The 16,822-nt window shown below is 45.9% G+C and overlaps 1 protein-coding gene across 4 annotated transcripts; it reads right to left on the bottom strand.

Annotated features, from left to right (window-relative positions):
* On the bottom strand, positions 1 to 6,651 carry COPS7A (COP9 signalosome subunit 7A). 4 transcript variants are annotated; one of them, XM_081248492.1, is made up of 8 exons: positions 6,420 to 6,651; positions 5,843 to 6,047; positions 3,647 to 3,722; positions 3,316 to 3,404; positions 2,028 to 2,230; positions 1,277 to 1,382; positions 1,016 to 1,167; positions 1 to 852 (listed from the first exon to the last, which is right to left on the bottom strand). In XM_081248492.1, the coding sequence occupies exons 2-8, from the start codon at positions 6,002 to 6,004 to the stop codon at positions 813 to 815; spliced, it is 828 nt and encodes a 275-aa protein (XP_081104618.1). In that variant the 5' UTR covers positions 6,005 to 6,047; positions 6,420 to 6,651; the 3' UTR covers positions 1 to 812. The 4 variants fall into 4 exon arrangements, with proteins under 4 accessions (XP_081104618.1, XP_081104619.1, XP_081104621.1 ...); XM_081248493.1 differs by having other exon boundaries at positions 6,506 to 6,651; XM_081248495.1 differs by having other exon boundaries at positions 6,533 to 6,650.
* Between the last annotated feature and the right edge of the window lie 10,171 nt (positions 6,652 to 16,822).

Raw genomic sequence — 16,822 nt, 5'->3', positions numbered from 1 at the left:
TTTGTAGATAGACTTCTCATAGATTTATTTCTGTGTCATGTTATATATAGATATACGTATATATACTCTTTTTATACAATCTATATCCCCTTCCCTTCCCCACAAAACTCACAGAAGGAAGTGTAAATCCTTCCAGGATTGCCATCAGGCTTTCTAAGACAGCCAAGGGCCAAGAAAGGACCATCTCGCAACAGCTGGAGAAACAGCTGCCCTGAGGCTCTGGGGTCATTGAAGCAGCAGCACTCCCAGGACCCAAGGGGAGGAGAGAGGACAGGAAACAACTGCAGAGTGACAGGATTCTAGGACTGAGTGTCCAGTGCCTCCTACAATGGCTCCCAGAACTCTCAGGGTGGGAATAAAGGTGGAAGCCCTATGGCTCTTCAGATGCTGCCCCAACAGGCCGGTGGGCAGGAGGCGGGGCATGCAGGGCTGGGGCGGAGGAGGGGGAAGGGATCACGTGTGGGTTATGCTGGAGACACGGCAGCCCCACCCACTCAGTGACGTGTAATAAACAGGGACAGAGCCGACTCCTAAAGAAATAGGGGAGGGAGCGTGGCAGGGAGGAAGAGGGGACAATGGGACCCACAAGAAAGCTCCACGAAACGAGAAGTACCAACAAAAACATGACTTGTACTTGCCTCCCCCCCCAGAGACGGTGTGGCCTACGCCTGGGGGTGTGGGAGAGGAGAAGGGAGGTGACGGGTCACGAACTAGGTTATCAGCTGGCCAGGGGCACGGGAAGGCTCTCTGAGGACTCCTAAGGGGCAGGCAGGCAGCTAGGACCCCACATCCCGGAAGAAACGACAGTCCCTTCAGTTCGACTTGGACCAAATCTTGGCGCTCCCTCGGAGCCTGGCAAGGGGAAGAGAGAGAGAGAGAGAGGCTGCAGAGAACCCCCTCAGCGCCGCAAGCTCCCCCCCACCCCCGTTCCCGACCCCCACGCAGGTGACTGAAGGGACGAGGAAGCAGCAGCAGGGCACCGGGGACGCCGGCGGCTCCCGCCACAGCCGCTCACCCCTTGCCCTTCGAGGCTTTCTTGCTGGGCTGGCGCTGGTTGCTGCCTGGAGCCGGTTCCCTCAGCTCCGTCAGGTGCTGCTCGGGGTCCTGAGACGTGGCCGCGGCGGCGGCGGCTGTTGTGACTTTAATGGTTTTTTTCAGGTTGGCGACCTACCGGGATGAAAGGAGCGGGGAGATGGAGGAAGGTTCCAGAACCTGCCAGCCCCTGCCCACCCGCTCTGCCCGCGGCCGTCACTGCCCGGGACGCCCGCCTGCTCACCTCGCTCTCGATGTGCTGCTTCAGGCCCAGCTGCTGCTCCTTGTGCTGGTTGGCGCGGCCCACCTGCTCCTCGATGCCGGACAGCACCACCTCGCAGCCCACACACCTGCGGGAACGAGGGTCGGCAGAGAGGGCTGTGATCAGGCTCACGAAAGAGACACGCGCAGACACCCCCAAGTCTGGCCGTCCAGACCCCCGTCTGAGTCAGGAGCCTCGCCAGGGCGCCTGGGAGCCACCCGCGACAATATTCCCAGGAGCCAGCAGTAAACTCAGGTAAGATACAGGCGGAGAGAGAAGTGCCGGGAGTGACGTGCAAGACGGGAGTAGGAACTCCCAACACCAAAACGGTGGCGGAGGCGAAACAGGCAGAAGAGGAGGTGTCTTAACCAGCTCGAGTCAGACAAAAACACAGAAAACAGAAGCGGGAGAGGCCTGTGGCCTGTGGACAGGACTGCTCACTGACCGGGGGGCTGCATGCAGCCGGAGACAGGTGACCCACACCCCAGGGGGTGCGCTCAAGAGTATCCCCTCCCTCCCCCGGTTACTACACCGAGGACGCGCCTTCCGCCTCCTGCCCCCCAGGCCCTCCTCCACTCTGTTTCTCCCTCAGAAGCCTCTGGAGGAACGAGCTCACTCCCCTTCATCCTCTTGGCTTCCACCTCTGCCGCCCGGCCCAACTCGCCCCCCTCCAAGGCACCCCTCCCTTTCTTGGGGCGAGCAGAGAGGGGAAGGCGCCGGGACACAGTCTCACCACTCCTGCAGGGTTCGGGCGATGGCCCTGAGGTCCTGGCGCTGGATGTCCCGCCCGATGCTGTAGTCGACCTCCAGCCGCTGGTTGCGCTGGTCCAGGGAGCCGCGCAGCACGTCGGCGTACACGGCCTCGATGACAAGGTCTTCCAGCTGCCGCACGTTCCGCAGGGCCAGGGCCTCCAGCAGCACTGCGTATGGGATACACTGGGGCCCAAGGGCGGGCTGGGGCTGTGAGGTTCCGCAGCAGAGAAGGGCTTCCAAGATTCTTCTTCCCTCCATTCCCCCCCCCACCGCCCACCCTCCGCTCCTACTCCTAAATCGTCTCCTCTAAGAGGCTGGTTCTAAGGTAAAATAAATAAAAGTACTCCCACCAGAGAAATAACAACGGGAGAAGAACAATCTTAAATAAAAGACATATGCTGCCCTACTCCGTTCCCTCCCCCACCCCAGGGTGACATCTGCCTGGATGTCCATCCTCTGGCCCAGCTCAGGACAGAACACGGACCTGGTCAAGAGGAGCCTGACATAATGGGAACATGTGGTGTGGGAGAGGTCTGGAGCTACTCTGTTTACCATTTATACTCCGTCTACCTCCAAAGAGGCATCTTGCAGTAGAGAGCCTGGTTTAAGTAAAACCACGAGCATGCCAGAGAGTCAGTAACAACTGGGAGATGCAGGTGGGCGGAGGCGGATAGTTAACCAAAACAGAACCCAACAGGATATACAAAGACACTTCTGGGTTATGTATTTCTTTCTTTTCTTTTTTTTGGTCGCCCCGCGCAGCTTGCGGGATCTTAGTTCCCCGATCAGGGATTGTTGAACCCGGGCCACCGCAGTGAAAGCACCGAGTCCTAACCAGTGGACCGCCAGGGAATACCCTGGGTTATGTGTTTCTTATTTTAGCAAACAGAAGCTGGCACCTCACCAGAAGAGAGAGCTTCGTTCCAGCTCTGGATGCCGCGGCCGTTTGCGGAGGACTTTACAGCGGGGGCAAGAGGGGGCTGCTGAACGACAGTGAGCGGTACCCCAGTTGCTATTCTGACCCCAAACATAAAAGGTGTTTCAATTAGAACTTAAGTTGGTTGAAAAAGAAAAACAAAATAGAAAACTAGGAGAATAATATTCAGCCCCAAAGGCCGCAGGTAACAGAGTTCAGACAGACCTTGGAGGGGCATGGGGCAACACAGTGGTCAAAGGCTGTCCAAGTGCCATTCCCTTCAGACGGACCCTCGAGAAGGGAGATACAGAAGGGTTCTCTGTGGCTCAGGACTGGGGGGACTGTCACTCACCTTGACTTTGGCAGCCAGGGTGACGACTGACAGGTGTCGAAGCTTATTCTTCTGAGCCTCTGTGAGTGGGGGAAGATTCCGGGCTTCAGCTAGAAAAAAAAAAGACAAAGAAATCCTGATTTCACATTTGTGGAAAGCCCTAGCCTCCTTCCCTTGCCTTTTTTTTTTTTTTTTTTTTTTTTTTTGAGTTTTCCATGCCAGTTCAGGTCTTGACCCTGACCCTGTGTACTTAAGGGATCTAAGTCGGGTATCCCAGGAATTTCTTCTAAGTCCCTCGGTAAACTGCCCTCCTCCCACCTCCAGTCTCCAGACCTCCAGCCCCTCCTGTTACCTAAGTAGTCAGCGTACGTCCCATAAGCAAACACCGTGAGCAGCCGGAACGTGGAAGCAAAGTCACTCTCAGCCAGCTGTGAGAACATGATGGGAGAGAAGAAGTGACAGGAAGGGCCTCTCTCTCCACCCTCCCAGCCTTACCCAGTTTGAGCTCCGCCTTCTGGCCCCAGCCTTCCCCTCCAACATTAGCTTCCCAGCTCACCGAAAGGAACTCTCTGCCTCTCTGATCACTCTCCCCACAGGAAGGCCTCACTTCCACCTCCAGGCCTTTGTTTACACTATCCCCCCAATCCGCAATGCCCTCTTGCTCCATCTGCCTCCAATTCCTACCCTAAATTCAGAGTTGAAAACTTTCAGTGTTTAGTATCTAACACACACACACCACGCGCACCCCCCAACCATTGCAAACTGTTTTGTCTGGTCCTTAGAGTATATTTAGCATTTCTGAATTTGAATACCTTTAGGGGATCTGCTGTACCCCCCCAATTCACCAAAGACTTCTGCCTCAGCCTCCCTCCCTTCACGGCTGCACGAACTGAGCAGGCACTGGGATTAGTGGCCTCTGCTTCAGACCGGCCTCCCCCGGGAGCTTTCGTCACCCAAGCCAGCCCACCCAGACCTCCTCTCCTCCCACTGATCACCCACTTAGTCAATCGGAGCCCACCTGAGGTTGTTACCTAAGAATATCTTTCTTTTCAACAAGATTACAGATGTGGTCTCTGGTATCCCACTTAGGTCTAGCAGAGCTGTGCGTGTAGTTGGCTCTGCTGATAAATACTTGCTAAATAAATGATTTACACATGGATATCCATTCACCTCCTCTCTGCAACTGGAATGTAAGTTTCAGAAGGGGAGCACTGGGTCTTGTACTTTTCTGGTATTCCCAGATGACTAGCAGAGTGCTAAACAGGCACCCAAAACATACTTCTTTTTCTTCACCCTGATTCTCTTTAATTCCACTGCAGAGAAAAGCAGGGAAAGAAGGCAGCCAGTTTTCTTTGGACCAGGATTCCGAAAGGCTAAATTCATTAACTCAATGACTGGCACTCAAAACCTTAACTCAGGGCTTCCCTGGTGGCGCAGTGGTTGAGAGTCCGCCTGCCGATGCAGGGGACATGGGCTCGTGCCCCGGTCCGGGAAGATCCCACATGCCGCGGAGCGGCTGGGCCCATAAGCCATGGCCGCTGAGCCTGCGCGTCCGGAGCCTGTGCTCCGCAACGGGAGAGGCCACAACAGTGAGAGGCCCGCGTACCGCAAAAAAAAAAAAAAAAAAAAAAAAAAAAACCTTAACTCATAGTTGTCCACCTACCACTTTCATAGCATCTCAGGGCTTCCGCTGGTGTCACACATCTTGGCAACCTACTCACTCTGGACTTTAAACTCTTAACTCTGCCGCTTCTGTGTGAACAGTTCTCTCTGCTGTGTTCCTAGCATCTTGCCATGTGTCTTTGGGAAAAAGATAACTTATACTTTATCAAGCTTCAGTGAATTAGCATATGGTGCAAACGGGAGAGAACAGGTCATGCCAATTGCACATTCATTCCTTCCACTTATACCAGACTTTATACTTTCCCATAATCTCATCCGATTTCTACAACAATAGTGAGGGGCAGTATCAGGTCCATTTTTTTTTTTTTTTTTTTTTGCGGTACGCGGGCCTCTCACTGTTGTGGCCTCTCTCGTTGCGGAACACAGGCTCTGGACACGCAGGCTCAGCGGCCATGGCTCACGGACCCAGCCGCTCTGCGGCATGTGGGATATTCCCGGACCGGGGCAGGAACCCGCGTCCCCTGCATCGGCAGGCAGACTCTCAACCACTGCGCCACCAGGGAAGCCCTCAGGTCCATTTTTAAAAGAAAATTTAGGCCCTAAAATAAAAGTGACCTGATCAAGGCAATATGATTATTAAGAGCTACGACACTGATGGAGACAGGCTAGAATCAGGTCTCCTATTCTGAATCACAGGCTCTTTTGCTTAAAAATGAAAAATACTGGGTTTTACAGATCATTCATCTCCAAAGGGGAATTAAGAGGTTTACTTGCCGACTTACTTCTGCATGATGCCAGTTAATAATCACCATATTCTTGTTCAACTGAATGGTTATGGGGTTGCAGAATGAGCCCTGCCCACCCGTTCTCAAATTCAAACTTTAGCCCCAAGCCTCCCTGGGTGCTATCCAGGCCAAGAACCCACCTCTCTAACATTAGGCATATCCAGCAGTTCCCCAAACACGTAGACACCAGGGGCCTCCAGCACCTGGTGGATGAGGGTGGCCAGCGCTGCCCCCTTGGCCGACTTCGCCAGGAGCAGAAATTGCTCCTGGTTCTGCCCTGTCACCTTCACCTCGGCACTCATGGCTGCACTGAGCTGGGGGTACCTGGGCTCAGGAAGTCTGGAGCTGCAAGGAAAGAGGATGTAAAGCTGGAGGTTCCTGAACTGGGGAGGATGGAAAGCACAAGGCCTACCTAGGACCTCTATTGCAGAGGCACTGAGCCACTTTTGCAACGAGGAATCAGAGATGGAGCAGTCTAACACTTGGATCTAGGAATCCTAAATTCGGCCACTTCGATGTCAGCCTGGCTGACACAGGGTTGCCACGCCCACCTCCCCCATCCCTGGGCCTATCCCCAAGTCCCACCAGTGCACCCCATTGAACCCCACGGCACAGGTCTTAGTGGGGGGAGGGATGTCACACAGTGTCCACCCCAACAACGACGCTCCCTCAAATCGCCACTGTGCCCCGCACGTGCCCCGCACCACGTGACCTCACCCTCGGGATCCTTCCACGTGGCTCCGCCCCCTCCCTTAAAGAGGCCGCCCAGGGACCGTGGGCTCCCGGCGGCTGCCCCGTCGTACTCTGGGTCAGACTCTGCGGACAGCTACCTGGAAGCTTCGTCTTCCAGCGCACCGGGCGGGGCCACCGCTCCGTCACCTCCGGCAGCTGTTACCAGCCTTTCCTGCCAACTCCCTGCAGGGCCGCTCTGGCCCCTAAACTCTATGGCTGGCTTCCGGCCGTACTTCCGCTCTTACGGGGCGGGCTTCGGGAGCGACATGCCCCGCCCTTGCCTCTGACTGCCGAAGCTCCCGTGAGCGAAGTAGGCATTCTGCTCTCTGATTGGCTGTTGCAGAAAGAAGGACGGGCGCCTTTTTTCCGGCTTTTTTCAATAAAACTTTATTGTCGGAAGAGTGCTAGACGCTAAAAGCGGAGGGAACTCCAGGTCTCAGGCCGGTCCCGGCAGTTCTAAGCTGCTTGAGATCTGGACATCTGGCTGCACGGGGTGCCTGAGGCGAGAGGAAAGCTGTGATCGAAAGAGAGGGGGAGGAGGAAAAAAGCCTGGTGGGATGAGGAGGAGAGAGGACAGGGACAATCAATAACAGAAGTTGAGCAGCAGAGGTCACCTGGGTAGCGCAACCACTCATTTTTTTTGGAGGATCTAGAGAAAAGAGTGGAAACGGTAAAGGAAATAGTAATAGCTAGCATGGATCGAATGCTTACTGTAGTTCAGGCATCTTTTAAAATTAAAAATGTATCCCACTGAATCCTCGTAACTTTACAGCATCCCCACTGTGACTCCAGAACACCATCTGTCATGATTACAACATGTACTTATAGGGTGATGCTTTCCTACACATTGACTTTTTTAATTCCCGGGAAGGAAAAAAACACTAGGTGGAGGGAAGGCATATATTGTTATTGTCATTTTATAGATCAGAAAATTGAGGCTCATAAGAATTCAGAGTTTTCCCTGGAGCCCATGTCTTTTCAAACCTGGAGCCAACTTTCCAATTCACCGTGATACTTTAGGGGGAAAAAAACCCCTAACATTTCTATAGTGTTTTTTATTTCATACCGGGCTCGCAGAAAGTCAAACGAGAGCAAAGTTAACGGTGTCTTGGAGCCTTTGTGTGAGGCACTGAGTTAACAGCTTTACTTCATTCATTTGATGCTTATAACGATCCATTATTGTTTCCATTTTCCAAATGGAAAAACTGAGGCCCAGGGAAGTTAAGTAATTTATAAGTACTGGAAAGATAAAGGGAAAAAGAAGATAACTGAAGAAAAAAATCATAGAACTGGTAGACTGCTGGAGCTGAGGGGACTTTAAGCTCAATGTTTATGGTCCACATGGCTTGGTTCACGATACAAAATGAGAAACAGAAACAGGGAAAGGACAAAGAGAAGGAGAAGAAGAAAATGAGGAAGAAGAGGCAGAGGAGGAGAAAGAAGAAGAAATAAATGAAAGAGCCGATACATGGAAGTGAGGAGAAGGAATCAAAGGCACAATAAAGCATCCAAAGTTTGAAGGAACCAAAGAATTAATGAGTCCAACCTTATCCGTTTAAAGAGGGAAGGAAAATGAAAAATATAAGGAAAGAACGAGAAAAGAGGCAACGTATATTCTATTATGTGCCAGGCCTTTATTTGTTCAACATTTTAACGACTTTTATTATTATTTGGCCTTGTGACATGAAGGATATTAGTTTGCCAATGAGGGATAGAACCCTGCCCCCTGCAGTGGGAGCACAGAGTCTTAACCACTGGACCGCCAGGGAAGTCCCTTAAAGACTTTATATTTTTAGAGCAGTTTTAGTTTTATAGTAAAATTGAGAGGAAGGTACAGAGATTTCCCATATACCCCCTGCTCCCACACATGCATAGATAACCTCCATTATCAACATCAGACACCAGAATGGTACATTTTTTACCTAGGATAAACCTGTATTGACATATCATAATCACCCAAAGTCCATAGTTTACCTAAGGGTTCACTCTTGGTGGTATACATTCAGTGGGTTTGGAAAACTGTGTAATGACATATATCCATAATTATAATATACAGAGTATTTTCCTTGCTGTAAAAATTTTCTGTGCTCTGCCTACTTATCTCTTCCCGCCTCCTACCCCTGGCAACTACTGATATTTTTGTCATCTCCGTCACATTGTCTTTTCCAGAATGTCATAGAGTAGGAATCATACAGTATGTAGCCTTCTCAGATCGGTTTCTTTCACTTTAAGTTTCCTTCATGTCTTTTTGTGGCTTGATAACTAATTTCTTTTTAGTGCGGAATAGCATTCCATTGTCTGGATGTACCAGTTTGTTTATAAATTCACCTACTAAAGGACATTTTGGTTTCTTCCAAGTTTGGGCAATTATGAATAAAGCTGCTATAAACATCCATGTTCAGATTTTTTGTATGGACATAAGTTTTCTACTCCCTCAGGTAAATACCAAGGAGCCCCATTCCTTGATCATATGGTAAAAGTATGTTTAGTTTTGTAAGAAACTGCTAAGCTATCTTCCAACTGGGCTGTACCAATTTGCATTCCCACCAGCAATTAGTGAGAATTCCTGTTGTTCCACATCCTCACCAACATTTGGTGGTGTCAGTGTTCCAGATTTGGGCCATCCTAATAGGTGTCTAGTGGTATCTCATTACCGTTTTATTTTGCATTTCCCTGATGACATCTGATGTGGAGCTTGCCATCTGTACATCTTCTTTGGTGAAGTGTCTCTTAAGGTCTTTGGTTCATTTCTTAATTGGGTTGTTTTCTTATTTGTTGAGTTTTAATAGTTTTTCATATATTTTGGATAACAATCCTTTATCAGATGTGTCTTTTGCAAATATTTTCTTCCAGTCTGTGGCTTGTTTTATAATCTCTTGATACTGTCTACCTCAGAGAGGAAGCTTTACATTTTAATTGTCTACCTTATCAATTATTTCTTTCATGTATAATGTCTTGGTGGCATATCTAAAAAGGCATCACCATACTCGAGGTTATCTAGGTTTCCTCCTATGTTATCTTCTAGGAGTTTAATAGTTTTGCATTTTACCTGTAGGTCTGTGATCCATTTGAGTTAATTTTTGTGAAGGGTGTAAAGTCTGTGTCTAGATTCTTTTTTTTTTTTTGCAAGTGGATGTCCAGCACCATTTGTTGAAGAGACTATCTTTGTTCCATTGTATCGCCTTTGCTCCTGTGTCAAAGATTAGTTGGCTAGGGGCTTCCCTGGTGGCGCAGTGGTTGAGAGTCTGCCTGCCGATGCAGGGGACACGGGTTTGTGCCCCGGTCCGGGAAGATCCCACATGCCATGGAGCGGCTGGGCCCGTGAGCCGTGGCCGCTGAGCCTGCGCGTCCGGAGCCTGCGCTCCGCAACGGGAGAGGCCACAACAGTGAAAGGCCCGCGTACCACAAAAAAAAAAAAAAAAAAAAAGATTAGTTGGCTATATGGGAGTCTATTTCTGAGCTCTCTATTCTGTTCCATTTATCTGTTTGTCTTTTTTTTCATCAATACCACAGCATCTTGATGACTATAGCTTTATAGTAAGTCTTGAAATCAGATAGTGTCAGTCCTCCAACTTTGTCTCCTTCAATATTGTATTGATTATTCTGGGTCTTTTGCCTCTCCATATAAATTTTAGAATCTGTTTTTTGATATCTATAAAATAACTTGCTGAAATTGTGGTTGTGATTGTATTGAATCTATAGGTCAAGTTGGGAAGAACTGATATTTTGACAATATTGAGTCTTCCTATCCATGTACTTGGATTATTTCTTCATTTAATTAGCTCTTCTTCGATTTCTTTCATCAGAGTTTTGTAATTTTCCTCATAGATCTTTTACATGCTTTGTTAGATTTATACTTAAGTATTTCACATTTTTTGGTTACTAAATGACATTGTGCTTTTAATTTCGAATTCCACTTGTTCATTGTTGGTATATAGGAAAGCAATTGACTTTTTTTTTTTTTTTAGTTTCTGCTTTATAACAAAGTGGATCAGTCATACATATACATCTGTTCCCACATCCCTTCCCTCATGCATCTCCCTCCCTCCCACCCTCCCCATCCCACCCCTCCAGGAGCAATTGACTTTTGTATATTAACCTTTGTATCCTGCAACCTTGCTATAATTGCTTATTAGTTCCAGGAGATTTTTGTTGTTGTTGTTGTTGTTCATTCTTTCAGACTTTCTACATAAATGATTATGTCATCTGCGAACAAAGTCAGTTTTATGTCTTCCTTCCCAATCTGTATATCTTTTATTTCTTTTTCTTGCTTTGTTGCTTTAGCAAGGATTTCCAGTACAATGTTGAAAAGGAATGCTGAGAGGGGATATCCTTGCCTTGTACCTGATCTTAGAAAGCTTCGAGTTTCTCACTATTAAGTATGATGTTAGCTGTGGGGTTTTTTTTTTGGTCTGTGTATGTTGTTGTTGTTGTTCAACTTTTTATTTAACCTTTACAACCCTTTGAGGTGCACATTAATATCTCAGTTAACCTGTGAGGACACTGAGGATCACAGAAGTTAAATAATCTGTTGAAAGTCACCAGTATAAGTGATGGAACTGAGATCCAAATGCAAGTTTGTCTGACTCCAACACTGTGCTAAGAAAGAGAAGAAAAAGCAGAAATGAAAGAGAGAAGAGAGGAGGGAGAAAGAGATAGTCTGAGATCTAGTCCTGACTCATTCAGCTTTACACTAGCTATGACCTTAAAGCAAATTGTGCCATCTTGTGGTAGCTCCTCTTCAGTATCTGCAAAGTAAGAGATTAAGGCCAGCTCTGACTCTGATGTTTTATGGTCCCGTGAGAGAGAGAGGAATAAGAGAAGAAAATGAGGGGACAATTGATAAGTAGGAAAGGAGAATTTGGAGAAAGAAAGGAGAGGGGATGGACTAAAGAAGTGAGATTAGAAAGGGCAGAGAGAGAAGAGGAGGAGGGGTAGATGTGAGAAAGAGAAGAATAGAAATAAGGAAAAAGGGGAAAGTGGGAAAAAAAAGTAAAGATCTCCAAGGGAGGATGGGAGCTAATTAAACTTAAGCAAAGATTAGGATGTAACATTTATTCATTCATTTATTACTAAGTGACTGTTATTTACAAGGCCATGTGTCAGGTGCTGTGTTTTTAATGCTACAGGTAGAAAACAGGATGCACTGAAATAAAGCTAGAGAAGCTGTCTGATGTCTAAGGAGTCAGACACATAATAAAATATTCATCAGTGATTCAGAAGAATATATTTAGCACCTCTTATTGTCAGGCTTTTGTTCTAACTACTGGGGATATAGAAAAAATAGCTGCCCTCTTGGTATTTACATTCTTGTGGTGAGACCCAGGCAGTAAATACATAGGTCCACACATAAGTGGTCATGAGCAAATTATGAAGCAAAAAAAACAAGGAGGGGGGATGGGGAAAGCAAGAGACATTTGCTCTTTTGTATACGGTGTAAGGAAGGCCCTCTCTGATAAGGTGACAATGGAGCAGAGACTTTAAAAAAAGAAAAAGGAGCAAGTCATATGGATTTCTGTGGGGACAGTGTCCCAGGCAGAGCAAACTACAAGTGCCAAGTCTCTGAGATGAGAACATACTTGATGAGTATGAGGAACAGCAAGGGGGCCCTGTGTGGCTAGAGCAGAGTTGAAACAGGCTGGGACCTGGGACCCTTTGCTGCAGTGCTGCAATGCTTGCAACTGGACAAACAGCTCCTGGAGCTACAAGATACAAAGAAACTATAAGGCACTAAAAATAACCATGTGCAAGCACAGTTGGGACAAATTATGAACAAAAAGATACAAAAAGGCCAAAAAACTCAACTGCCACTTCTGCAGAGCCAGGAGCAAAAACAGGGTACTGTGCATGCGCCACTCCCCCCCCCCCACAAAACACCACCTAAGGGGTAAGCAAAACACCTAAGCCACCACTCTGGCCTGACCCCCCACAGACACACCCCTACCATCACCTTATATAAGAAACCAGCTCGCCCCCCCTTCCGGGAGCGAGAAATCAAGGGAATATGCTGTTTGTTCTCTCTACCTCCTGTGGCTGCAGGAGCCCCAGTAAAGCCTTGCCTGAATTTCTTGTCTGGTCTCTAGTCAATTTCTATTGCTCTGATACCCTAGTCCGTATCAGAGTGAGAAGGGAGAGAAGTAGTGGCTGAGGTGGGAGAGAAAGCCCGGGGTCAGGTCATATCAGGCCTTGTGGGTCATGGTAAGGACTTTGGCTCTTACTCTGGGTGAGATGGACACCAGTGGAGGATTTGAGCAAAGGAGTAACAGGATCTGACCCATATGTTTAAAATATGGTGATGCTGCACAGACAGAAACAACGAGTTTATTTAGGAGGCTACTCCAATGATCCAGGTGAGAGACTGTGGTGGCTTAAATGAAGGTGGTAGCAGTGGAGGTGAGAAGTAGTTGGATTCTGAATTTAATTTAAAGCTGAGGTGAAGAGAATTTGCAAATGGATGAGACGTGAGGTGTAAAAAGAAAAGAAAGAGTTAAAAATTACATCCTACAGGCAAGCTGCACCAAGCTTTCAAAAGTGCAGATAATTTTAACCTTATATAAAATTTTCCAGAAATTAGGAAAAGAAAGGACAGTCCATAACTCATTCTATGGGGCCGGAATTACTTTGATAGCTAAACCAGAAAAGGGTAATACGAGAAAGGAAAATTGCAGGCCAATCTCATTTATTAACAGAGATACAAAAATCTTCAATAAATCAAGAGCAAACTGAATCTAGCAAAGTGCAAAAAAAGATAATACACCAAGACTAACTTGAATTTATGTCAGGAATTTAAGGCTATCTTAATATTAGAAAATACATTCATTTTATTCATCATTTTAATAGATTAAAGGAATAAATCACACAATCATCTCAATAAATACAGAAAAAGCATGTGATGAAATCAACATCCATTTGTGGTAAAAAAAAAAAATTTTTTTTTTAGAAAACTAGAAGGGAACTTGTGGGAGTTCCCTGGTGGCCTAGTGGGTAGGATTCCAGGCTTTCACTGCCGTGCGGCCAGGGTTCAATCCCTGGTTGGGGAACTGAGATCCTGCAAGCCACACAGTGTGGTCAAAAAAAAAAAAAAAAGAAGAAAACTAGAAAGGAACTTGTAAATCTGATAGAAGAATGCCTGGTACCAGCAATTCTATTTAGTCTTGTAACAGGGATGCTAGACAGAGGAGTAAGAAAAGAAAGAAAGAAAAAAAAGGGTAAAATAATTAGATTAAAAAAGAAATAAAGCAGTTATCATTTACAGAAAATGTCAAAGTGTGATTGCATATGTAGGAAATTCAAAAGAATCTACAAATAAATTATTATAATAAGAGTTTAACAAGGTTGCTTAAGAAAATAAAGTCAATTAATATATTTATATATGAACAACAATCAGATGATGAATGATTTTAAAACTTACCCCTTGTAATACTATGAAAAATATCAAATATCAAGGTATAAATGTAACAAAACATGAGTAAGACCCATATGCAGCAAATTATAATTTATTATGAGACACTGCAGACCTAAAATAAATGGAGAGATGTTTCACATTCATAGACTAGAAGTCTGAATATCATGAAGAAGTCAGTTCTCCCTAAAGAGATTCGTAGATTCAGTACAATCCTAATCAAAATCCCAACAGGCTTTTTTTGTGAGTGTATAAGACTGAGAAACTGATTCTAAAATTTACATGGGAATGCAAAAGGCCAAAAATAACCTCTTGAAAACGAACAAGACTTGCTTTGCCAGATACCAGGACATAATTACAAAGCCATAGTAATTAAGATAGTGTAGTACTGGCACAAGATAGATAGATAAATTGACCAGTAGAACATAATACAGAGCTCAGAAAAATATCCGCACATACATAGACACGATTTATGATAGATTTGCACATTTGAGCAGGAGAGAAAAGACACACATTTCAATGTTGCTGTGACAACTGAGTATCCATATGAAAAAATAAAACTGAACCCCTATCTCAAGCCATATACAAAAATCATTCCCTACTGTGCTACAGACTAAATGTAAAAGGCAAATTAAAAGGGTTTTAGAAGATAATGTAGGAGAGGTCCCTGGTGGCCTAGTGGTTAGGATTCCAGCCTTTCACTGCCAAGGGCCCCAATTCCATCCCTGGTTGGGGAACTGAGATCCCACAAGACGTGTGGCATGGCCAAAAAAAAAAAAAAGATAATACAGAAGGATTTATTCATGAATTCAAGGTAGGGAAATCTTTCTTAAGACAAATACACTAACCATCAAGGAAAAGACTGACACATTTGACTGCATTAAAATCCAGAACATCTGTTCATCAAAAGACAAACCGCAGAATGGAAGGGAGAATTTGTAACATGATCACTGACAAAGGGTGTGTCCAGGATGTATAAAGAAGCCCTACAAATGAGTAAGAAGAAGTCCTAACCCTAAAAATTATAAATGTGAGCTGAAGAGTTGAACAGGCAATTCACAAGAGGAAATCCACAAGGTCAAGGAACATATGAAAAGGTGCTCAACCTGATTAATAATGAGACAGATGCAAATTAAAACCACAACGAAATATCGCTGTATACACCAAAGTAGCCTGAGCTAAAGTCTGAAAATATTATGTTGACAAGTACATGGAGCAAGAGAAACTCTCCTACACAGCTAATGAGAGGACAAGTGGTTCAACCACAGTGGAAAAGCGTTTAGCATTATCTAATAAAGTGGGAGATGCCCATCTATGATGCCGTAATTCACTGCTACACGTATAACAAATACACCTAGGATTATTACACGTGTATCTTCAAAAGCAGACAAAAGGAACTATATTGTTAAGGCATGTAGATACGTACAGGGAAATTATTAAGAAAATCAAGGAAGCGATCGCCATAAAAGTCAAAATACTACTGATCTACCATGAGGAGGGAATGGTATATGTTGGAGTACGATCACAGAGGTCCTTTTTGAATACTGGCAAGACTCTTTGAGTTGGCCTAGATGGTGGCTACATGAGTATTCCCTCTCTAAGTATTCCCTTTATAACTATTCAATATACTTTATGTTCTCATTTATCTTTGTGTTATATTTCACAATAAAAATTGGCTTTGAAAAGCATTCAATTCAACAACCACATGTGACAGAACTCTTAGAAAACTAGGAATAGAAGGGGGCTTCCTTAACTTGATAAAATTTCATAATAAAAAAAAAACCTACAGCAAACACCATTCTTACTGGGAAAACGTTGGAAGTGTTTCCTTTAAAACCAGGAACAAAAGAAAGAAGCCAGCTATCACTATTTGTATTCAACATTGTACTAAAGGTCCCAGCCAGCACAAGCAGAGGGAATTAACATCACAGTATTGGAAAGGAAAAAGCAAACTGCCATCATCTGCAGATGACATGACTGTCTCTGTAGAAAATTCCAAAAGTCTATAGAAAAATTAGTATACATAAAAGAGAGCTTATTAAGGTGGTTAATAAGCTAAAATCAATTGTGTTTCTATATACCAGCAAAAAGCAATTCGAAATGCAATCTTAAATAATACCATTTACCATAACAAAAAAGCAGTAAAGTACCTAGGAATAAGTAAAACAGAAGATGGGCATTATCTGTGCGCAGAAAATGATACAAGTTCATTGAAAGACCTTAACAACCTAAATAAATGGAGAGATACCCAAAATCCATGATAGGAAGTTTCAATAACAAAAAGGTATTGGGCTTCCCTGGTGGCGCAGTGGTTAAGAATCCACCTGCCAATGCAGGGGACACGGGTTCGAGCCCTGGTCCAGGAAGATCCCACATGCCGCGGAGCAACTAACCCCGTGCGCCACAACTACTGAGCCTGTGCTCTAGAGCGCGCGAGCCATAACTACTGAAGCCCGTGTGCCTAGAGCCTGTGCTCTGCAACAAGAAAAGCCACCGCAATGAGAAGCCCGCGCACCACAACAAAGAGTAGCCCCTGCTCCCCGCAACAGGGGTGAAGACTCAACGCAGCCAAAACTAAATAAATTTATTAAAAAAAATACTAGCCAGCTATAGAGCCTTTTTTTTTTTTTTTAAAAAAAAAGGATGGGGCTTCCCTGGTGGCGCAGTGGTTGAGAGTCTGCCTGCTGACGCAGGGGACGCGGGTTCGTGCCCCGGTCCGGGAAGATCCCACGTGCCGTGGAGCGGCTGGGCCCGTGAGCCATGGCTGCTGAGCCTGCACATCTGGAGCCTGTGCTCCGCAACGGGAGAGGCCACAGCAGTGAGAGGCCCGCGTACCGCAAAAAAAAAAAAAAAAAGGATGACTCCAAGATTTTTGCCTTGATCAACTAGAAGAAAGGAGATGCCATTTATTAAGAGAGGAAGCTCTGAGGGAGGGGCAAGTTTGCAGTTGAATAGAAAAGTCTGGGAGAAGGGAAGGGGCTGAGCT

The sequence above is a fragment of the Mesoplodon bidens genome (assembly GCF_964165515.1).
Source record: "Mesoplodon bidens genome assembly, chromosome: 11".
Taxonomy (NCBI): Eukaryota; Metazoa; Chordata; class Mammalia; order Artiodactyla; family Ziphiidae; genus Mesoplodon; species Mesoplodon bidens.
Note: the sequence above shows the minus strand (reverse complement) of the source record. Positions and strands in the feature narration are given on the sequence as shown.